Source organism: Pleurodeles waltl, chromosome 1_2 (assembly GCF_031143425.1).
Source record: "Pleurodeles waltl isolate 20211129_DDA chromosome 1_2, aPleWal1.hap1.20221129, whole genome shotgun sequence".
In the NCBI taxonomy this organism is placed as follows: domain Eukaryota; kingdom Metazoa; phylum Chordata; class Amphibia; order Caudata; family Salamandridae; genus Pleurodeles; species Pleurodeles waltl.
In genome coordinates this window covers 450,873,066-450,896,450 of record NC_090437.1, presented here as the reverse complement: position 1 = coordinate 450,896,450, position 23,385 = coordinate 450,873,066, and the positions used below count along the sequence as shown (strand labels likewise).

Sequence of the window (23,385 nt, the reverse complement as noted above, 5' to 3'; positions counted from 1 at the left end):
CACCCTCAGGGCTAGTAGCCATTGGCTACTAACCCCCCAGACCTAAACACGCCCTTAAATTTAGTATTTAAGGGCTACCCTGAACCCTAGAAAATCAGATTCCTGCAACTACAAGAAGAAGGACTGCCCAGCTGAAAACCCCTGCAGCGGAAGACCAGAAGACGACAACTGCCTTGGCTCCAGAAACTCACCGGCCTGTCTCCTGCCTTCCAAAGATCCTGCTCCAGCGACGCCTTCCAAAGGGACCAGCGACCTCGACATCCTCTGAGGACTGCCCCTGCTTCGAAAAGACAAGAAACTCCCGAGGACAGCGGACCTGCTCCAAGAAAAGCTGCAACTTTGTTTCCAGCAGCTCCAAAGAACCCTGCAAGCTCCCCGCAAGAAGCGTGAGACTTGCAACACTGCACCCGGCGACCCCGACTCGGCTGGTGGCGATCCAACACCTCAGGAGGGACCCCAGGACTACTCTGATACTGTGAGTACCAAAACCTGTCCCCCCTGAGCCCCCACAGCGCCGCCTGCAGAGGGAATCCCGAGGCTTCCCCTGACCGCGACTCTTTGAACCTAAAGTCCCGACGCCTGGGAGAGACCCTGCACCCGCAGCCCCCAGGACCTGAAGGACCGGACTTTCACTGGAGGAGTGACCCCCAGGAGTCCCTCTCCCTCGCCCAAGTGGAGGTTTCCCCGAGGAATCCCCCCCTTGCCTGCCTGCAGCGCTGAAGAGATCCCGAGATCCCTCATAGACTAACATTGAAAACCCGACGCTTGTTTCTACACTGCACCCGGCCGCCCCCGCGCCGCTGAGGGTGAAATTTCTGTGTGGGCTTGTGTCCCCCCCGGTGCCCTACAAAACCCCCCTGGTCTGCCCTCCGAAGACGCGGGTACTTACCTGCAAGCCGACCGGAACCGGGGCACCCCCCTTCTCTCCATTCTAGCCTATGTGTTTTGGGCACCACTTTGAACTCTGCACCTGACCGGCCCTGAGCTGCTGGTGTGGTGACTTTGGGGTTGCTCTGAACCCCCCACGGTGGGCTACCTTGGACCAAGAACTGAACCCTGTAAGTGTCTTACTTACCTGGTAAAACTAACAAAAACTTACCTCCCCTAGGAACTGTGAAAATTGCACTAAGTGTCCACTTTTAAAACAGCTATTTGTGAATAACTTGAAAAGTATACATGCAATTTTGATGATTTGAAGTTCCTAAAGTACTTACCTGCAATACCTTTCGAATGAGATATTACATGTAGAATTTGAACCTGTGGTTCTTAAAATAAACTAAGAAAAGATATTTTTCTATATAAAAACCTATTGGCTGGATTTGTCTCTGAGTGTGTGTACCTCATTTATTGTCTATGTGTATGTACAACAAATGCTTAACACTACTCCTTGGATAAGCCTACTGCTCGACCACACTACCACAAAATAGAGCATTAGTATTATCTATTTTTACCACTATTTTACCTCTAAGGGGAACCCTTGGACTCTGTGCATGCTATTCCTTACTTTGAAATAGCACATACAGAGCCAACTTCCTACATTGGTGGATCAGCGGTGGGGTACAAGACTTTGCATTTGCTGGACTACTCAGCCAATACCTGATCACACGACAAATTCCAAAATTGTCATTAGAAATTGATTTTTGCAATTTGAAAAGTTTTCTAAATTCTTAAAAGACCTGCTAGGGCCTTGTGTTAGATCCTGTTTAGCATTTCTTTTAGAGTTTAAAAGTTTGTTAAAAGTTTGAATTAGACTCTAGAATCAGTTTTAGTCTCTTAAAAAGTATTCCAACTTTTAGAAGCATAATGTCTAGCACAGATGTGAATGTGGTGGAACTCGACACCACACCTTACCTCCATCTACAGATGAGAGAGCTAAGGTCACTCTGTAAACTAAAGAAAATGACAATGGGCCCCAAACCTACCAAAATACAGCTCCAGGAGCTTTTGGCAGAGTTTGAAAAGGCCAACCCCTCTGAGGGTGGCAACTCAGAGGAAGAGGATAGTGACTTGGAGGACAATTCCCCCCTACCAGTCCTATCTAGGGAGAACAGGGTCCCTCAAACCCTGACTCCTAAAATAATAGTCAGAGATGCTGGTTCCCTCACAGGAGAGACCAACACCTCTGAAATCACTGAGGATAGCCCCAGTGAAGAGGACATCCAGTTAGCCAGGATGGCCAAAAGATTGGCTTTGGAAAGACAGATCCTAGCCATAGAGAGGGAAAGACAAGAGATGGGCCTAGGACCCATCAATGGTGGCAGCAACATAAATAGGGTCAGAGATTCTCCTGACATGTTGAAAATCCCCAAAGGGATTGTAACTAAATATGAAGATGGTGATGACATCACCAAATGGTTCACAGCTTTTGAGAGGGCTTGTGTAACCAGAAAAGTGAACAGATCTCACTGGGGTGCTCTCCTTTGGGAAATGTTCACAGGAAAGTGTAGGGATAGACTCCTCACACTCTCTGGACAAGATGCAGAATCTTATGACCTCATGAAGGGTACCCTGATTGAGGGCTTTGGATTCTCCACTGAGGAGTACAGGATTAGGTTCAGGGGGGCTCAAAAATCCTCGAGCCAGACCTGGGTTGACTTTGTTGACTACTCAGTGAAAACACTAGATGGTTGGATTCAAGGCAGTGGTGTAAGTAATTATGATGGGCTGTACAATTTATTTGTGAAAGAACACCTGTTAAGTAATTGTTTCAATGATAAACTGCATCAGCATCTGGTAGACCTAGGACCAATTTCTCCCCAAGAATTGGGAAAGAAGGCGGACCATTGGGTCAAGACAAGGGTGTCCAAGACTTCAACAGGGGGTGACCAAAAGAAAGGGGTCACAAAGACTCCCCAGCAGAAGGGTGATGAGGCAACCAAAACTAAAAATAGTAAAGAGTCTTCTACAGGCCCCCAAAAACCTGCACAGGAGGGTGGGCCCAGAGCCTCTTCACAAAACAATGGGTACAAGGGTAAAAACTTTGATCCCAAAAAGGCCTGGTGTCATAGCTGTAAACAGCATGGACACCAAACTGGAGACAAGGCCTGTCCCAAGAAGGGTTCCACTCCAAACTCCCATCCAGGTAACACTGGTATGGCTAGTCTCCAAGTGGGATCAACAGTGTGCCCAGAGCAAATCAGGGTTCACACTGAAGCTACTCTAGTTTCTGAGGGTGGGGTGGATTTAGCCACACTAGCTGTCTGGCCGCCTAACATGCAAAAATACAGACAGCAACTCTTAATTAATGGGACTAGAATAGAGGGCCTGAGGGATACAGGTGCCAGTGTCACCATGGTGACAGAGAAACTGGTTTCCCCTGGCCAATACCTGACTGGAAAAACTTACACAGTCACCAACGCTGACAATCAGAGAAAAGTACATCCCATGGCAATGGTTACTTTAGAATGGGGAGGGGTCAATGGCCTGAAACAGGTGGTGGTCTCCTCAAATATCCCAGTGGACTGTCTGCTTGGAAATGACCTGGAGTCCTCAGCATGGGCTGAGGTAGAGCTAAAAACCCATGCAGCAATGCTGGGTATCCCTGAACTGGTGTGTGTGAAAACAAGAGCACAGTGCAAGGCACAGGGTGAAAAAGTAGAGCTGGAGTCTGGAAAAATGGCCCAGCCTACCAAGAGAACAGGAAAGTCAGTTGGGAAACCAACTGCAACACAGCAAAAGAAAGGGAACCTCTCTTCTCAGGAAGAAGTTCTGCCCTCTGAGGGAACTGAGCCTTTGGAGCTTGAACCTTACCAGGTTGAGCTCTTAGGCCCAGGGGGACCCTCCAGGGAGGAGCTGTGTAAGGGACAAGAAACCTGTCCCTCTCTTGAAGGCCTTAGGCAGCAAGCTGCTGAAGAGTCCAAAGGCAAGAAAAATGGAACGCATAGGGTCTATTGGGAAGATGGACTCCTGTACACTGAGGCCAGAGACCCCAAACCTGGTGCCACTAGGAGAGTGGTAGTGCCTCAGCTGTTCAGAGAGTTCATCCTAACATTGGCCCATGACATTCCCCTTGCTGGACATTTGGGACAAACCAAGACGTGGGAGAGGTTAGTCAACCACTTCTACTGGCCCAATATGTCCAACATGGTTAAGGAGTTTTGCCTCTCCTGCCCCACCTGTCAAGCCAGTGGTAAGACAGGTGGGCATCCAAAGGCCCCCCTCATTCCACTTCCAGTGGTGGGGGTTCCCTTTGAAAGAGTGGGTGTGGACATAGTTGGTCCACTGGAACCTCCCACAGCCTCAGGAAATATGTATATCCTGGTAGTAGTGGATCATGCTACCAGGTATCCTGAAGCTATTCCCCTTAGGTCGACTACTGCCCCTGCAGTAGCCAAGGCCCTCATTGGTATCTTTACCAGAGTGGGTTTCCCTAAGGAGGTGGTGTCTGACAGAGGTACCAACTTCATGTCAGCATACCTAAAGCACATGTGGAATGAGTGTGGAGTGACTTATAAATTCACTACACCATACCACCCACAAACTAATGGCTTGGTTGAGAGATTCAACAAGACATTAAAAGGCATGATCATGGGGCTCCCAGAAAAGCTCAAAAGGAGATGGGATGTCCTCTTGCCATGTCTGCTTTTCGCTTACAGAGAGGTGCCACAGAAGGGAGTAGGATTCTCACCCTTTGAACTTCTGTTTGGTCATCCTGTAAGGGGACCACTTGCCCTTGTTAAAGAAGGCTGGGAGAGACCTCTCCACGAGCCTAAACAGGACATAGTGGACTATGTACTTGGCCTTCGCTCTAGAATGGCAGAGTACATGGAAAAGGCAACCAAAAACCTTGAGGCCAGCCAACAGCTCCAGAAGTTTTGGTATGACCAAAAGGCTGCACTGGTTGAGTTCCAACCAGGGCAGAAAGTCTGGGTTCTGGAGCCTGTGGCTCCCAGGGCACTCCAGGACAAATGGAGTGGCCCTTACCCAGTACTAGAAAGGAAGAGTCAGGTCACCTACCTGGTGGACCTGGGCACAAGCAGGAGCCCCAAGAGGGTGATCCATGTGAACCGCCTTAAGCTCTTCCATGACAGGGCTGATGTGAATCTGTTGATGGTAACAGATGAGGATCAGGAGGCAGAGAGTGAACCTCTCCCTGATCTTTTGTCATCAGACCCAAAAGATGGCACAGTAGATGGAGTGATCTACTCAGACACCCTCTCTGGCCAACAGCAAGCTGATTGTAGGAGAGTCCTACAACAGTTTCCTGAACTCTTCTCCTTAACCCCTGGTCAGACACACCTGTGTACCCATGATGTGGACACAGGAGACAGCATGCCTGTCAAGAACAAAATCTTTAGACAGTCTGACCATGTTAAGGAAAGCATCAAGGTGGAAGTCCACAAGATGCTGGAATTGGGAGTGATTGAGCGCTCTGACAGCCCCTGGGCTAGCCCAGTGGTCTTAGTCCCCAAACCTCACACCAAAGATGGAAAGAAAGAGATGAGGTTTTGTGTGGACTACAGAGGGCTCAATTCTGTCACCAAGACAGATGCTCATCCAATTCCACGAGCTGATGAGCTCATAGACAAATTAGGTGCTGCCAAATTTCTAAGTACCTTTGACTTGACAGCAGGGTACTGGCAAATAAAAATGGCACCGGGAGCAAAAGAGAAAACAGCATTCTCCACACCTGATGGGCATTATCAGTTTACTGTTATGCCCTTTGGTTTAAAGAATGCCCCTGCCACCTTCCAAAGGTTGGTGAATCAAGTCCTTGCTGGCTTGGAGTCCTTTAGCACAGCTTAACTTGATGATATTGCTGTCTTTAGCTCCACCTGGCAGGATCACCTGGTCCACCTGAGGAAGGTTTTGAAGGCTCTGCAATCTGCAGGCCTCTCTATCAAGGCATCCAAATGCCAGATAGGGCAGGGAACTGTGGTTTACTTGGGACACCTTGTAGGTGGAGGCCAAGTTCAGCCACTCCAACCCAAGATCCAGACTATTCTGGACTGGGTAGCTCCAAAAACCCAGACTCAAGTCAGGGCATTCCTTGGCTTGACTGGGTATTACAGGAGGTTTGTGAAGGGATATGGATCCATTGTGACAGCCCTCACTGAACTCACCTCCAAGAAAATGCCCAAGAAAGTAAACTGGACTGTGGAATGCCAACAGGCCTTTGACACCCTGAAACAGGCAATGTGCTCAGCACCAGTTCTCAAAGCTCCAGATTATTCTAAGCAGTTCATTGTGCAGACTGATGCCTCTGAACATGGGATAGGGGCAGTTTTGTCCCAAACAAATGATGATGGCCTTGACCAGCCTGTTGCTTTCATTAGCAGGAGGTTACTCCCCAGGGAGCAGCGTTGGAGTGCCATTGAGAGGGAGGCCTTTGCTGTGGTTTGGTCCCTGAAGAAGCTGAGACCATACCTCTTTGGGACTCACTTCCTAGTTCAAACTGACCACAGACCTCTCAAATGGCTGATGCAAATGAAAGGTGAAAATCCTAAACTGTTGAGGTGGTCCATCTCCCTACAGGGAATGGACTTTATAGTGGAACACAGACCTGGGACTGCCCATGCCAATGCAGATGGCCTTTCCAGGTTCTTCCACTTAGAAAATGAAGACTCTCTTGGGAAAGGTTAGTCTCATCCTCTTTCGTTTGGGGGGGGGTTGTGTAAGGAAATGCCTCCTTGGCATGGTTGCCCCCTGACTTTTTGCCTTTGCTGATGCTATGTTTACAATTGAAAGTGTGCTGAGGCCTGCTAACCAGGCCCCAGCACCAGTGTTTTTTCCCTAACCTGTACTGTTGTATCCACAATTGGCAGACCCTGGCATCCAGATAAGTCCCTTGTAACTGGTACTTCTAGTACCAAGGGCCCTGATGCCAAGGAAGGTCTCTAAGGGCTGCAGCATGTCTTATGCCACCCTGGAGACCCCTCACTCAGCACAGACACACTGCTTGCCAGCTTGTGTGTGCTAGTGAGGACAAAACGAGTAAGTCGACATGGCACTCCCCTCAGGGTGCCATGCCAGCCTCTCACTGCCTATGCAGTATAGGTAAGACACCCCTCTAGCAGGCCTTACAGCCCTAAGGCAGGGTGCACTATACCATAGGTGAGGGTACCAGTGCATGAGCATGGTACCCCTACAGTGTCTAAACAAAACCTTAGACATTGTAAGTGCAGGGTAGCCATAAGAGTATATGGTCTGGGAGTCTGTCAAACACGAACTCCACAGCACCATAATGGCTACACTGAAAACTGGGAAGTTTGGTATCAAACTTCTCAGCACAATAAATGCACACTGATCCCAGTGTACATTTTATTGTAAAATACACCACAGAGGGCACCTTAGAGGTGCCCCCTGAAACTTAACCGACTATCTGTGTAGGCTGACTAGTTTTAGCAGCCTGCCACAAACCGAGACATGTTGCTGGCCCCATGGGGAGAGTGCCTTTGTCACTCTGAGGCCAGTAACAAAGCCTGCACTGGGTGGAGATGCTAACACCTCTCCCAGGCAGGAATTGTCACACCTGGCGGTGAGCCTCAAAGGCTCACCTCCTTTGTGCCAACCCAGCAGGACACTCCAGCTAGTGGAGTTGCCCGCCCCCTCCGGCCAGGCCCCACTTTTGGCGGCAAGGCCGGAGAAAATAATGAGAATAACAAGGAGGAGTCACTGGCCAGTCAGGACAGCCCCTAAGGTGTCCTGAGCTGAAGTGACTCTAACTTTTAGAAATCCTCCATCTTGCAGATGGAGGATTCCCCCAATAGGGTTAGGATTGTGACCCCCACCCCTTGGGAGGAGGCACAAAGAGGGTGTACCCACCCTCAGGGCTAGTAGCCATTGGCTACTAACCCCCCAGACCTAAACACGCCCTTAAATTTAGTATTTAAGGGCTACCCTGAACCCTAGAAAATCAGATTCCTGCAACTACAAGAAGAAGGACTGCCCAGCTGAAAACCCCTGCAGCGGAAGACCAGAAGACGACAACTGCCTTGGCTCCAGAAACTCACCGGCCTGTCTCCTGCCTTCCAAAGATCCTGCTCCAGCGACGCCTTCCAAAGGGACCAGCGACCTCGACATCCTCTGAGGACTGCCCCTGCTTCGAAAAGACAAGAAACTCCCGAGGACAGCGGACCTGCTCCAAGAAAAGCTGCAACTTTGTTTCCAGCAGCTCCAAAGAACCCTGCAAGCTCCCCGCAAGAAGCGTGAGACTTGCAACACTGCACCCGGCGACCCCGACTCGGCTGGTGGCGATCCAACACCTCAGGAGGGACCCCAGGACTACTCTGATACTGTGAGTACCAAAACCTGTCCCCCCTGAGCCCCCACAGCGCCGCCTGCAGAGGGAATCCCGAGGCTTCCCCTGACCGCGACTCTTTGAACCTAAAGTCCCGACGCCTGGGAGAGACCCTGCACCCGCAGCCCCCAGGACCTGAAGGACCGGACTTTCACTGGAGGAGTGACCCCCAGGAGTCCCTCTCCCTCGCCCAAGTGGAGGTTTCCCCGAGGAATCCCCCCCTTGCCTGCCTGCAGCGCTGAAGAGATCCCGAGATCCCTCATAGACTAACATTGAAAACCCGACGCTTGTTTCTACACTGCACCCGGCCGCCCCCGCGCCGCTGAGGGTGAAATTTCTGTGTGGGCTTGTGTCCCCCCCGGTGCCCTACAAAACCCCCCTGGTCTGCCCTCCGAAGACGCGGGTACTTACCTGCAAGCCGACCGGAACCGGGGCACCCCCCTTCTCTCCATTCTAGCCTATGTGTTTTGGGCACCACTTTGAACTCTGCACCTGACCGGCCCTGAGCTGCTGGTGTGGTGACTTTGGGGTTGCTCTGAACCCCCCACGGTGGGCTACCTTGGACCAAGAACTGAACCCTGTAAGTGTCTTACTTACCTGGTAAAACTAACAAAAACTTACCTCCCCTAGGAACTGTGAAAATTGCACTAAGTGTCCACTTTTAAAACAGCTATTTGTGAATAACTTGAAAAGTATACATGCAATTTTGATGATTTGAAGTTCCTAAAGTACTTACCTGCAATACCTTTCGAATGAGATATTACATGTAGAATTTGAACCTGTGGTTCTTAAAATAAACTAAGAAAAGATATTTTTCTATATAAAAACCTATTGGCTGGATTTGTCTCTGAGTGTGTGTACCTCATTTATTGTCTATGTGTATGTACAACAAATGCTTAACACTACTCCTTGGATAAGCCTACTGCTCGACCACACTACCACAAAATAGAGCATTAGTATTATCTATTTTTACCACTATTTTACCTCTAAGGGGAACCCTTGGACTCTGTGCATGCTATTCCTTACTTTGAAATAGCACATACAGAGCCAACTTCCTACAGTACCTCAGTACCATATACTAGGGAATTATAAGGGTGTTCCAGTAAGCCAATGTAAATTGGTAAAAATGGTCACTAGCCTGTCAGTGACAATTTGGAAGTAATGAGAGAGCATAACCACTGAGGTTCTGGTTAGCAGAGCCTCAGTGAGACAGTTAGGCACCACACAGGGAACATATACATGCACACCTATGAGCACTGGGGCCCTCTGTGACAGGGTACTAGTGACACATACATATAGGCCACAAACTTATGAGCACTGGGGTCCTGACCAGCAGGATCCCAGTGACACATAACAAACATACTGACAACATAGTGTTTTCACTATGAGCACTGAGGCCTGGCTATCAGGATCCCAGTGAGACAGTGAAAACAGTGACAAACACCCTGATATACACTCACAAACAGGCCAAAAGTGGGGGTAACAAGGCTAGAAAGAGGCTACCTTCTCACACAACCCCCCCCCCAAACGAAGGACAATAAGGCTAACCTTGGCCAGTTGAGACTTTATTGTCTAAGTGGTGATAAGTAGAGAGTAGCTCTGCAATAGACTGGTTACTCCCTTTATCATCCACTATATGGTTACTTCCCTGTGGGGATGTAAACCACCCTGTTTGAAGTTTTTTAGCTAAGCAACAATGTGAAGATGTATTTTCAGAGTTTCTATCAGTAAGTTTTAGTTTAGAGCAGTGGGAATTGTCCACTGAACCTATTTGTAGTGATGGAAATGCCAGACAGGGATGCTGTCTCAGAAAAGCCATAGCTGGGCAAAAACTTTGTCCATCTGGCTGGAAGAGAGAACAGGGATGCTGTTTCTCTTGAGTTGGAGCAGGGCAGGGATGCTGTCCTATGAGCTCCACACTAGGGCAGGGATGCTGTCCTAAGTGTTGTGAGGTAGTGCAGGGTTTCTGCACTAAAGTTTCTCTGGGAGGGTTGGAGGGATGCTCCATGTTAACTAAAATGGTGCTGTTTTTCTCACCAATGTTAGTTATCCCACAGAGAGGTACTTCCACCTCAGGGAGTCTAGCTTTGCCAGCTGATGATTCCCTTGGAACAGGTGCCACCCCAGGAGAGGTTTCTCCCACCACAGGAATGGTATCCTGAATGGTAGGGTGGTTAGGGGATACTGTGATACCCTTTTTACCTGTTGATGGAGAGGGATCCTGAGTTTTCAGGCCTTCTCTCCTTTGCTTTTTCATTTCACTTGAAATGAGAGGGAACAATTCCTCAGGGATGCCCAGCATGGCTGCATGGGCATAAAACTCTACATCAGCCCAACCTGAGGCCTCTAGGTCATTACCTAAGAGACAGTCTACAGGTAAGCTAGGTGATACCACCACCAGCTTAGGGCCAGTAACTCCACCCCAACTAAACTGAATTATAGCTAAGGGAAGAAACTTAGTGGAGTTATGGACATCAATAATTTTATACTGTTGTCCAATGATGTGTTGATCAGGGTGCACTAGGTTTTCAGTCACCAAAGTGAAACTGGCACCTGTGTCCCTGTAGGCCAAGGCCTCAACACCATTTATTGAAACTGTCTGCCTGTACTTATCCATTGTAAGGGGACAAGCAGCCAGTGTGGCAAGGCCAATGCCACTAGGTGTGACAGAAACTGTCTTGGGACTGATTACATCAGTTTCCACTATGGACCCATAAGTGAACCCAACTACACCCTTTGCTTGACTGTTGCCAGCAGTCCCACCACTAGTACCACTACTGCTAGGGGCACTAGAGCTTGATGTATTAGTGGTGGTAGGCTCAGGGGGTTTACCTGGACAGGACTTATCCCCTGGCCTATGGCCTCTGTTTTTACACACAAAGCACCAAGGCTTTTTAATGTGTGCAGGTTGGGAAGAAGAGGAAGAATTTGTTTTATCCCCACCCTTTGAAGAGTGTTTAAGATTTGAAGTGGGATCTTTGGTTTTACCCTTATCCCCATGCTTATCTTGAGATTTTTCACCATCTTTCTTCTTATTGCCATCGTTGTCACCCCCTGTATGAACTTTTCTGTTCACCCTTGTTCTGACCCATTTGTCTGCCTTCTTTACCAATTCTTGGGGAGAGGTCAGATCAGAGTCTACCAGGTACTGGTGCAACAAATCAGACACACAATTATTAAGTATATGCTCTCTCAGGATTGTGTTATACAGGCTTTCATAATCAGTAACTTTACTGCCATGTAACCACCCCTCCAAGGCCTTCACTGAATGGTCAATGAAATCAACCCAGTCTTGTGAAGACTCCTTTTTGGTCTCTCTGAACTTTATCCTGTACTGTTCAGTGGTTAAGCCATAACCATCCAGGAGTGCATTCTTAAGAACTTGGAAATTATTGGCATCATTTTCTTTCACTGTAAGGAGCCTATCCCTACCTTTTCCACTAAATGATAGCCATAGGATAGCAGCCCACTGCTTTTGAGGGACATCCTGTACAGCACAGGACCTCTCAAGTGCAGCAAACCACTTGTTAATGTCATCCCCCTCCTTATAAGAGGGAACTATCTTGTGCAGATTCCTGGAATCATGCTCTTTTGCAGGATGACTATGGGGAATACTGCTGCTGCCACCATGGGTTTCTAAACCCAACTTCTGTCTTTCCCTCTCTATTTCTAAAGACTGTCTATCCAAATCCAGCTGTTGCTTCTTGAGCTTCAGTCTGGTTTGTTCCACTCTCAATCTATTGAGCTCCCTTTCTAACAATCTGTCATCAGGGTGGGTGGGAGGGACATTTCTAGATACAGAGGTATGATGGGAATGAACAGAAGGAGACCTGTCCCTTACAGAGGGCACCCTAACAGCTTGGCTACCAGCATAATGTGAGATCACATCATCAGTATGGTGTGATTCAACCTCTGTACCAACTATGCTAGACTGTCTAGTAATGGGCAGGCTGAGAAGTTTCTTTCCTGAACCTTTTCCTGGGGGAGTCCCTGGGTCAGATTGAGAACCATTAGCTACTTTTTCTACAGATTGGGCACTTATGGCCTTATCCTGTACTCTAAGCATATTAATTAACAGTTCTAAAGAAGGATTCTTCCCTACACTCAAACCTCTCTCTATGCAGAGACTCCTTGCTCCTTTCCAGCTAAGGTGATCATATGCAAGTTTGGACAGTTCAACATTTTTTCCTGTGCCAGACATTTTTTTGAGAGAGTTAAAGTGATAGAGAAAGAGAAAAAAAAGTTTTCAGAACTTTTTGGAAAGACAGAAAAAACTTTTTAAACTTTTAAGAACTTTTTGAAAGTTTAGAAGTACTTTTCAGCACTTAGAAAAGAGTGAAAAGAGGAAATGCAAAACTTTTTGGCTATGTGTATATACACTGACCTTGTTTTGTATATTTTTCTCTTATGAAAAGTACAATGACAAGAGTGGTAAGTAGTCTCAAGCACTTATCCCACCACTGCACAACCAATGTAGGAGGCTGGACTGGCTTGTAGTGAGTACCAAGGGGTACTTGCACCTTGCACCAGGCCCAGTTATCCCTTATTAGTGTATAGGGTGTCTAGCAGCTTAGGCTGATAGATAATGGTAGCTTAGCAAAGCAGCTCAGGCTGAACTAGGAGACGTGTGAAGCTACTACAGTACCACTTAGTGTCATATGCACAATATCATAAGAAAACACAATACACAGTTATACTAAAAATAAAGGTACTTTATTTTTATGACAATATGCCAAAGTATCTTAGAGTGTACCCTCAGTGAGAGGATAGGAAATATACACAAGATATATATACACAATAGCAAAAATATGCAGTATAGTCTTAGAAAACAGTGCAAACAATGTATAGTTACAATAGGATGCAATGGGGAAACATAGGGATAGGGGCAACACAAACCATATACTCCAGAAGTGGAATGCGAACCACGAATGGACCCCAAACCTATGTGACCTTGTAGAGGGTCGCTGGGACTATTAGAAAATAGTGAGAGTTAGCAAAATAACCCTCCCCAAGACCCTGAAAAGTGAGTGCAAAGTGCACCAAAGTTCCCCTAAGGACAAAATAGTCGTGTTAGAGGGAAAATGCAAGGAAAACACAAATCAGCAATGCAACAACGATGGATTCCTGACTGAGGGTACCTGTGGAACAAGGGGACCAAGTCCAAAAGTCACAAGCAGCTCGGAGATGGGCAGATGCCCAAGAAATGCCAGCGGTTGGTGCAAAGAAGCTCTTACTAGGCTGAAGAACTGTGAATACTGCAGGAACGACAAGGGCTAGAGACTTCCCCTTTGGAGGATGGATCCCCCACGCCTTGGAGAGTCGTGCAGAAGTGTTTTCCCGCCGGATTGACGGCAACAAGCCTTGCTACACGCAAATCGTGCGTTTGGCGTTTTTGGACGCTGCTGGGGCCCAGGAGGGACCAGGAGGTCGCAAATTGGACCTGCAGAGAGAGGGGACGTCGAGCAAGACAAAGAGTCCTCACTGAAGCAGGTAGCACCCGGAGAAGTGCCAGAAACAGGCACTACGAGGATGCGTGAAACGGTGCTCGCCGAAGTTGCACAAAGGAGTCCCACGTCGCCGGAGACCAACTTAGAAAGTCGTGCAATGCAGGTTAGAGTGCCGTGGACCCAGGCTTGGCTGTGCACGAAGGATTTCCGCCGGAAGTGCACAGGGGCCGGAGTAGCTTGCAAAGTCGCGGTTCCCAGCAATGCAGCCCAGCGAGGTGAGGCAAGGACTTACCTCCACCAAACTTGGGCTGAAGAGTCACTGGACTGTGGGGGTCACTTGGACGGTGTCGCTGGATTCGAGGGACCTCGCTCGTCGTGCTGAGAGGAGACCCAAGGGACCGGTAATGCAGCTTTTTGGTGCCTGCGGTTGCAGGGGGAAGATTCCGTCGACCCACGGGAGATTTCTTCGGAGCTTCTGGTGCAGAGAGGAGGCAGACTACCCCCACAGCATGCACAAGCAGGAAAACAGTCGAGAAGGCGGCAGGATCAGCGTTACAGAGTTGCAGTAGTCGTCTTTGCTACTATGTTGCAGTTTTGCAGGCTTCCAGCGCGGTCAGCGGTCGTTTCCTTATCAGAAGGTGAAGAGAGAGATGCAGAGGAACTCGGCTGAGCTCATGCATTCGTTATCTAAAGTTTCCCCAGAGACAGAGACCCTAAATAGCCAGAAAAGAGGGTTTGGCTACCTAGGAGAGAGGAAAGGCTACTAACACCTGAAGGAGCCTATCAGCAGGAGTCTCTGACGTCACCTGGTGGCACTGGCCACTCAGAGCAGTCCAGTGTGCCAGCAGCACCTCTGTTTCCAAGATGGCAGAGGTCTGGAGCACACTGGAGGAGCTCTGGACACCTCCCAGGGGAGGTGCAGGTCAGGGGAGTGGTCACTCCCCTTTCCTTAGTCCAGTTTCGCGCCAGAGCAGGGGCTAAGGGGTCCCTGAACCGGTGTAGACTGGCTTATGCAGAATTGGGCACATCTGTGCCCAACAAAGCATTTCCAGAGGCTGGGGGAGGCTACTCCTCCCCTGCCTTCACACCATTTTCCAAAGGGAGAGGGTGTCACACCCTCTCTCAGAGGAAGTTCTTTGTTCTGCCATCCTGGGCCAGGCCTGGCTGGACCCCAGGAGGGCAGCTGCCTGTCTGAGGGGTTGGCAGCAGCAGCAGCTGCAGAGAAACCCCAGGAAGGGCAGTCTGGCAGTACCAGGGTCTGTGCTACAGACCACTGGGATCATGGAATTGTACCAACAATGCCAGGATGGCATAGAGGGGGCAATTCCATGATCATAGACATGTTACATGGCCATATTCGGAGTTACCATGGTGAAGCTACATATAGGTAGTGACCTATATGTAGTGCACGCGTGTAATGGTGTCCCCGCACTCACAAAGTTCAGTGAATTGGCTCTGAACAATGTGGGGGCACCTTGGCTAGTGCCAGGGTGCCCTCACACTAAGTAACTTTGCACCTAACCTTTACCAGGTAAAGGTTAGACATATAGGTGACTTATAAGTTACTTAAGTGCAGTGTAAAATGGCTGTGAAATAACGTGGACGTTATTTCACTCAGGCTGCAGTGGCAGGCCTGTGTAAGAATTGTCAGAGCTCCCTATGGGTGGCAAAAGAAATGCTGCAGCCCATAGGGATCTCCTGGAACCCCAATACCCTGGGTACCTCAGTACCATATACTAGGGAATTATAAGGGTGTTCCAGTAAGCCAATGTAAATTGGTAAAAATGGTCACTAGCCTGTCAGTGACAATTTGGAAGTAATGAGAGAGCATAACCACTGAGGTTCTGGTTAGCAGAGCCTCAGTGAGACAGTTAGGCACCACACAGGGAACATATACATGCACACCTATGAGCACTGGGGCCCTCTGTGACAGGGTACTAGTGACACATACATATAGGCCACAAACTTATGAGCACTGGGGTCCTGACCAGCAGGATCCCAGTGACACATAACAAACATACTGACAACATAGTGTTTTCACTATGAGCACTGAGGCCTGGCTATCAGGATCCCAGTGAGACAGTGAAAACAGTGACAAACACCCTGATATACACTCACAAACAGGCCAAAAGTGGGGGTAACAAGGCTAGAAAGAGGCTACCTTCTCACAGGGTGTGGGGGGGACACAAGTTAGCACAGAAAGTACACCCTCAGCAGCACGGGGCGGCCGGGTGCAGTGTGCAAACACACGTCGGGTTTCCAATGGAAATCAATGGGAGACCAAGGGGTCTCTTCAGCGATGCAGGCAGGCAAGGGGTGGGGGTCCTCGGGGTAGCCACCACCTGGGCAAGGGATAGGGCCTCCTGGGGGTCACTTCTGCACTGGAGTTCCGATCTTTCAGGTCCTGGGGGCTGCGGGTGCAGAGTCTTTACCAGGCGTCGGGATCTGGGAGTCAGGCAGTCGCGGTCAGGGGGAGACTCGGGATTCCCTCTGCAGGCGTCGCTGTGGGGGCTCAGGGGGGGGGGCAACTCTGGCTACTCACGGTCTCACAGTCGCCGGGGAGTCCTCCCTGAAGTGTTGTTTCTCCACAAGTCGAGCCGGGGGCGTTGGGTGCAGAGTAGCAAGTCTCACGCTTCCGGCGGGAAACGCAGGTTGTTTAAAGTTGCTCCTTTGTAACAAAGTTGCAGTCTTGGGTGAACAGAGCCGCTGTCCTCAGGAGTTCTTGGTCCTTCTAGAGCAGGGCAGTCCACTGAGGATTCAGAGGTCGCTGGTCCCTGGGGAAAGCGTCGCTGGAGCAGTGTCTTTAGAAGGGGGGAGACAGGCCGGTAGAGCTGGGGCCAAAGCAGTAGGTGTCTCCGTCTTCTCTGCAGGGTTTTTCAGGTTAGCAGACCTCTTTTTAGGTTGCAGGAATCTGAGTTCCTAGGTTCAGGGGAGCCCCTAAATACAGAATTTAGGGGTGTGTTTAGGTCTGGGAGGGCAGTAGACAATGGCTACTAGCCCGGAGGGTGGCTACACCCTCTTTGTGCCTCCTACCAAGGGGAGGGGGGTCAGATTCCTATCCCTATTGGGGGAATCCTCCATCTGCAAGATGGAGGATTTCTAAAAGTCAGAGTCACCTCAGCTCAGGTTGCCTTAGGGGCTGTCCTGACTGGTCAGTGACTCCTCCTTGTTATTCTCATTATCTCCTCCGGCCTTGCCGCCAAAAGTGGGGCCGTGGCCGGAGGGGGCGGGCAACTCCACTAGCTGGAGTGCCCTGTAGTGCCGTAACAAAGGGGGTGAGCCTTTGAGGCTCACCGCCAGGTGTGACAGTTCCTGCAAGGGGGAGGTGATAAGCATCTCCACCCAGTACAGGCTTTGTTACTAGCCACAGAGTGACAAAGGCACTCTTCCCCATGTGGCCAGCAACACGGGTAGTTGGTTAAGGTTTCAGGGGGCACCTCTAAGGTGCCCTCTGGGTTGTATGTTACAATAAAATGTACACTGGCATCAGTGTGCATTTATTGTGCTGAGAAGTTTGATACCAAACTTCCCAGTTTTCAGTGTAGCCGTTATGGTGCTGTGGAGTTCGTGCATGACAGACTCCCAGACCATATACTCTTATGGCTACCCTGCACTTACAATGTCTAAGGTTTTGCTTAGACACTGTAGGGGCACAGTGCTCATGCACTTGTGTCCTCGCCTATGGTATAGTGCACCCTGCCTTAGGGCTGTAAGGCCTGCTAGAGGGGTGACTTATCTATACTGCATAGGCAGTGTGAGGTTGGCATGGCACCCTGAGGGGAGTGCCATGTCGACTTACTCGTTTTGTCCTCACCAGCACACACAAGCTGGCAAGCAGTGTGTCTGTGCTGAGTGAGGGGTCCCCAGGGTGGCATAAGACATGCTGCATCCCTTAGAGACCTCCCCTGGCATCAGGGCCCATGGTACCAGGGGTACCAGTTACAAGGGACTTATCTGGATGCCAGGGTGTGCCAATTGTGGATACAAAAGTACAGGTTAGGGAAAGAACACTGGTGCTGGGGCCTGGTTAGCAGGCCTCAGCACACTTTCAAATCAAAACTTAGCATCAGCAAAGGCAAAACGTCAGGGGGTAACCATGCCAAGGAGGCATTTCCTTACAGCAAGTTTGAATGTTCTATGGAGAGTTTGCGAGATGGAATGTTTGGAAATGTTTTGATGAGCTCCAGACAAAAACCCATTTTGAATAATGTCCATCACCCACTGGTCTGTTATGGTTTTCCAAGTGGGGAAGAAGCGTTGTAGTCTTCCCTCGACAGGTGTTAAATGATCAGGGGGAAAGAGTCACTGTTTGGAAGTGGAGGATGCAGTGCGAAAGGAGGCACCCTTTCCATGACCCTTGGAATGGTTTCCTCTATATATGCCTCTGTAATATCCCCTTGAAGGGGAGGACTGATGCTGTTGCATGTAGGAGGAGGTAGAGCTACCTGACGGTGTGGTTTTGGTGCCCTGTTGGTATGCAGGACACTGAAAAGACCCACAAGAAGCAGGATAAGTAACGCTCCAATTGATTTAGCGACCTCTGTGTCCTTTTTCATCTTTTCTAATGTTTAGTCCACATGGGGACCAAACAGGTGTTGCTGATTGTAAAGAAATGGCTCCCTCTTGCAGTTACCCCCCACTTTTTGCCTGATACTGATGCTGACTTGACTGAGAAGAGTGCTGGGACCCTGCTAACCAGGCCCCAGCACCAGTGTTCCTTCACCTAAAATGTACCATTGTATCCACAATTGGCACACCCTGGCATTCAGATAAGTCCCTTGTAACTGGTACTCCTAGTACCAAGGGCCCTGATGCCAAGGAAGGTCTCCAAGGGCTGCAGCATGTCTTATGCCACCCTAGAGACCCCTCACTCAGCACAGACACACTGCTTACAAGCCTGTGTGTGCTAGTGAGAACAAAATGAGTAAGTCGACATGGCACTCCCCTCAGGGTGCCATGCCAGCCTCTCACTGCCTATGCAGTATAGGTAAGACACCCCTCTAGCAGGCCTTACAGCCCTAAGGCAGGGTGCACTATACCATAGGTGAGGGTACCAGTGCATGAGCATGGTACCCCTACAGTGTCTAAACAAAACCTTAGACATTGTAAGTGCAGGGTAGCCATAAGAGTATATGGTCTGGGAGTCTGTCAAACACGAACTCCACAGCACCATGATGGCTACACTGAAAACTGGGAAGTTTGGTATCAAACTTCTCAGCACAATAAATGCACACTGATGCCAGTGTACATTTTATTGTAAAATACACCACAGAGGGCACCTTAGAGGTGCCCCCTGAAACTTAACCAACTATCTGTGTAGGCTGACTGGTTCCAGCAGCCTGCCACACTAGAGACATGTTGCTGGCCCCATGGGGAGAGTGCCTTTGTCACTCTGAGGCCAGTAACAAAGCCTGCACTGGGTGGAGATGCTAACACCTCCCCCAGGCAGGAGCTGTGACACCTGGCGGTGAGCCTCAAAGGCTCACCCCTTTGTCACAGCCCAGCAGGGCACTCCAGCTTAGTGGAGTTGCCCGCCCCCTCCGGCCACGGCCCCCACTTTTGGCGGCAAGGCTGGAGGGAACAAAGAAAGCAACAAGGAGGAGTCACTGGCCAGTCAGGACAGCCCCTAAGGTGTCCTGAGCTGAAGTGACTCACTTTTAGAAATCCTCCATCTTGCAGATGGAGGATTCCCCCAATAGGGTTAGGATTGTGACCCCCTCCCCTTGGGAGGAGGCACAAAGAGGGTGTACCCACCCTCAGGGCTAGTAGCCATTGGCTACTAACCCCCCAGACCTAAACACGCCCTTAAATTTAGTATTTAAGGGCTACCCTGAACCCTAGAAAATTAGATTCCTGCAACTACAAGAAGAAGGACTGCCTAGCTGAAAACCCCTGCAGAGGAAGACCAGAAGACGACAACTGCCTTGGCTCCAGAAACTCACCGGCCTGTCTCCTGCCTTCCAAAGATCCTGCTCCAGCGACGCCTTCCGAAGGGACCAGCGACCTCGACATCCTCTGAGGACTGCCCCTGCTTCGAAAAGACAAGAAACTCCCGAGGACAGCGGACCTGCTCCAAGAAAAGCTGCAACTTTGTTTCCAGCAGCTTTAAAGAACCCTGCAAGCTCCCCGCAAGAAGCGTGAGACTTGCAACACTGCACCCGGCGACCCCGACTCGGCTGGTGGCGATCCAACACCTCAGGAGGGACCCCCGGACTACTCTAAGACTGTGAGTACCAAGACCTGTCCCCCTTGAGCCCCCACAGCGCCGCCTGCAGAGGGAATCCCGAGGCTTCCCCTGACGGCGACTCTTTGAATCCTAAGTCCCGACACCTGGGAGAGACCCTGCACCCGCAGCCCCCAGGACCTGAAGGACCGGACTTTCACTGCAGAAGTGACCCCCAGGAGTCCCTCTCCCTTGCCCAAGTGGAGGTTTCCCCGAGGAAGCCCCCCCTTGCCTGCCTGCAGCGCTGAAGAGATCCCTTGATCTCTCATTGACTTACATTGCGGACCCGACGCTTGTTCTAACACTGCACCCGGCCGCCCCCGCGCCGCTGAGGGTGACATTTCTGTGTGGGCTTGTGTCCCCCCCGGTGCCCTACAAAACCCCCCTGGTCTGCCCTCCGAAGACGCGGGTACTTACCTGCAAGCAGACCGGAACCGGGGCACCCCCTTCTCTCCATTCTAGCCTATGTGTTTTGGGCACCACTTTGAACTCTGCACCTGACCGGCCCTGAGCTGCTGGTGTGGTGACTTTGGGGTTGCTCTGAACCCCCAACGGTGGGCTACCTTGGACCAAGAACTAAGCCCTGTAAGTGTCTTACTTACCTGGTTAACCTAACCAATACTTACCTCCCCTAGGAACTGTGAAAATTGCACTAAGTGTCCACTTTTAAAACAGCTATTTGTGAATAACTTGAAAAGTATACATGCAATTTTGATGATTTGAAGTTCCTAAAGTACTTACCTGCAATACCTTTCGAATGAGATATTACATGTAGAATTTGAACCTGTGGTTCTTAAAATAAACTAAGAAAAGATATTTTTCTATACAAAAACCTATTGGCTGGATTTGTCTCTGAGTGTGTGTACCTCATTTATTGTCTATGTGTATGTACAACAAATGCTTAACACTACTCCTTGGATAAGCCTACTGCTCGACCACACTACCACAAAATAGAGCATTAGTATTATCTCTTTGTGCCACTATCTTACCTCTAAGGGGAACCCTTGGACTCTGTGCATGCTATTCCTTACTTTGAAATAGCACATACAGAGCCAACTTCCTACACTGATCAAAAGGGACATCCATCCAGGAGCATCTATTGTACCTCTGGCTTGAAGCCAGATATGCATAGCCAAATGTGTCTATGCAGCAGTATCGTGGTATTGATGCCCATGGCAGCTGTGTCCGCTGAGTCAAGGGCGCACCTGATGGAATTATTTGAAATTAGTTTGTCCTCTTGAACAACTCGGTGACCACTTTTCTTGTGCTCATAAGGGAAATGTTGGAAAAGTTAATCCATTTCATTCCAATGGGCCCGGTCGTACCTTGCCACCAACCCTGGTGTGCTGGCAATGCACCAGTGCTTTGCTGCTTGTACTGCAACTCTTTTACCTGATGCATCAATGACTTTTGACTCCTTATCTGGTGAAGGTGCAACCGGTGTTGTCTGCGAATTGGCTCGCTTATGGGCACTGGATACTACCAACGAATTGGAGGAAAGCTGACCCTTGATTTAAGGTGGATCGGCGGGTGCAGCTTTATACTTTTTGTCCACCCTTGGTATAATACTGCACGCCTGCACCGGATTGTTAGAAATCTCCCCCCAGTGACGGACCATCCCCTTTAGCATGGATATATATTGGTATGCCCTAGTGGTAGTAGAGAGGGTCTCGAAAAGAAAATCATCCTCAATGGGATCTTATGCAATGTTGTCTATATCACTAAGTGAGTGATGTGTGAGGGAGGTGAAGCAGGCAGCGGTGGCTGTAGAGGACTAGTTGCAATGTCTTCCTTCTTTTTAAGAGGTGCAGATAGATCAAAGGCCTTCCCAAACGAAAGCAGGCACTTTGATGGAGTAGGTGCAGCCTGCACTGCCTCTGCCATAATTCAACCAGTAGAAGGTTGCTTCGAATCAAGCCTCTCCGTCAGTCTCTAGGATTGGTTCCGGTGCCAAAATGGAAGGTTTTGGTGCCGAACTTAGGCTTTGTTTCGGAACTGAGGAAGTCAAAGCCAAAGCAGTGGAACCCAGGGTGCTCGGAGCCAATGAGGCAGATGGTTGGCTCAGCATCGAGACTGGTCAGCTCAGTACAGCAGCTGGAGGTTACAGCTTGGCTTTTGGTACCAGGTCCAAGAGTGGAGCATCCTTAGCAGATGTACGGTGCCTACTATGGCCTGTTGGCAGGGGTGGTCCAAGAGCCGTAGTTTCAGTCAGAACTAAATGTCTCTTAATAAGCTGGATGGGGCATGGGTACTCACTGCATGCTGTCCTGACGGAAGGTCTTTCATCTGTATGCCGAACTCTATTCGTGGGTCGGATTCGGAGTTTGGAATGGAAAAGGCCTCTTCCTCTGCAGCCAAGGCCTTGTGCAGTTCTTCCTCTTGTTCGACATCGCGGTGACCAAAGGTGTCTCTTCCATGTCTTTGCACTGCATTTCTTTTTGACGTGCTCAATGATCCTGCAACGTTTCTTCCCCCGAAAAGCTCAACAGGTCTCACAGTTTTCCTCGTTGTGGTCAGGAGACCGACACTGGTTGCAAACCTGATGGAGATTGGTGTGCGGATATTGGCCGTGGCAGCTGGGACAGAGCTGAAATTGAGTCAGTTCCATTAGCAGCGCAGAGTTGTTTGAATCCGATTAGATGAGAAAAGGCCCAAACATGCGAGGCCTGAAAGCCGTTGAGTGGAAAACGTCAAATTGACAACCAACATTTTTTTTCCTCGAAGGGTGAGAGTGAAAAGCGAACTAAAACAATACTGACAGGTAAAGAGGTGAACAACGGATCGAAGCGAGCCCAAAAAAGGTCTCAAACCAGAGCACTGAAGAACACATATGAACCCAATGGCAGAAAGAAAACAATCCAACAATGCAGTATATGCCCATATGCATTATCACCGAGGAGTCACTTTACCTCATGGCTTGAGAAACTTTTTTGAAGAAATACATGCATACATCCAGACCTAACACTAGATGGCAGGAGTATGCAGAGCATGTGTTTCTACAGCTACATATGCCATCGACCTGTCATTACCTGTAAAAGGATCAGCACCACTTGAAGGAGGTACAGTATTTGAAGCAGAGCCAGGGACATAGCGACCACCACCTGAAAGAATGAAAGTGCAATATTTATTACCAAACATACACACCTGCAACAAACAAACTCTTCTGATGTGAACAATTAACTTGAATAACAGTAAAACCTTTAGGAATAAACAATCCACTGACGTGTTAAAAATGTAAATTGACAAACTGGAGAAGTAACATGGGGGAGATCTAGCTGTTGGGCGTTTAGCTACAGAATGATCAGGGCCATGCGCTAGCAGGGGCCACTCAAAAGTAGACAATTAAAAACGGAAATCTACACTTTATATTTTGTTTTAATACAAAAATCACTTTGAGACCAGTCCTACTTGAGACGTTGAACTGACAACAATAACAATTTGTACAGGAAGGAGAGCATGAACAACGAACAGCTGAT

The 23,385-nt window shown here is 49.3% G+C and overlaps 1 protein-coding gene across 2 annotated transcripts in view; it reads right to left on the bottom strand.

Annotated features, from left to right (window-relative positions):
* Positions 1–23,385, bottom strand: part of PLAA (phospholipase A2 activating protein) — a 296,517-nt gene that overhangs the window by 83,970 nt on the left and 189,162 nt on the right. For both annotated transcript variants that reach the window (XM_069240757.1, XM_069240766.1), the window contains one exon: positions 22,939–23,010. In XM_069240757.1, coding sequence (XP_069096858.1) covers positions 22,939–23,010 — 72 coding nt within the window. The remainder of the gene's footprint in view (positions 1–22,938; positions 23,011–23,385) is intronic.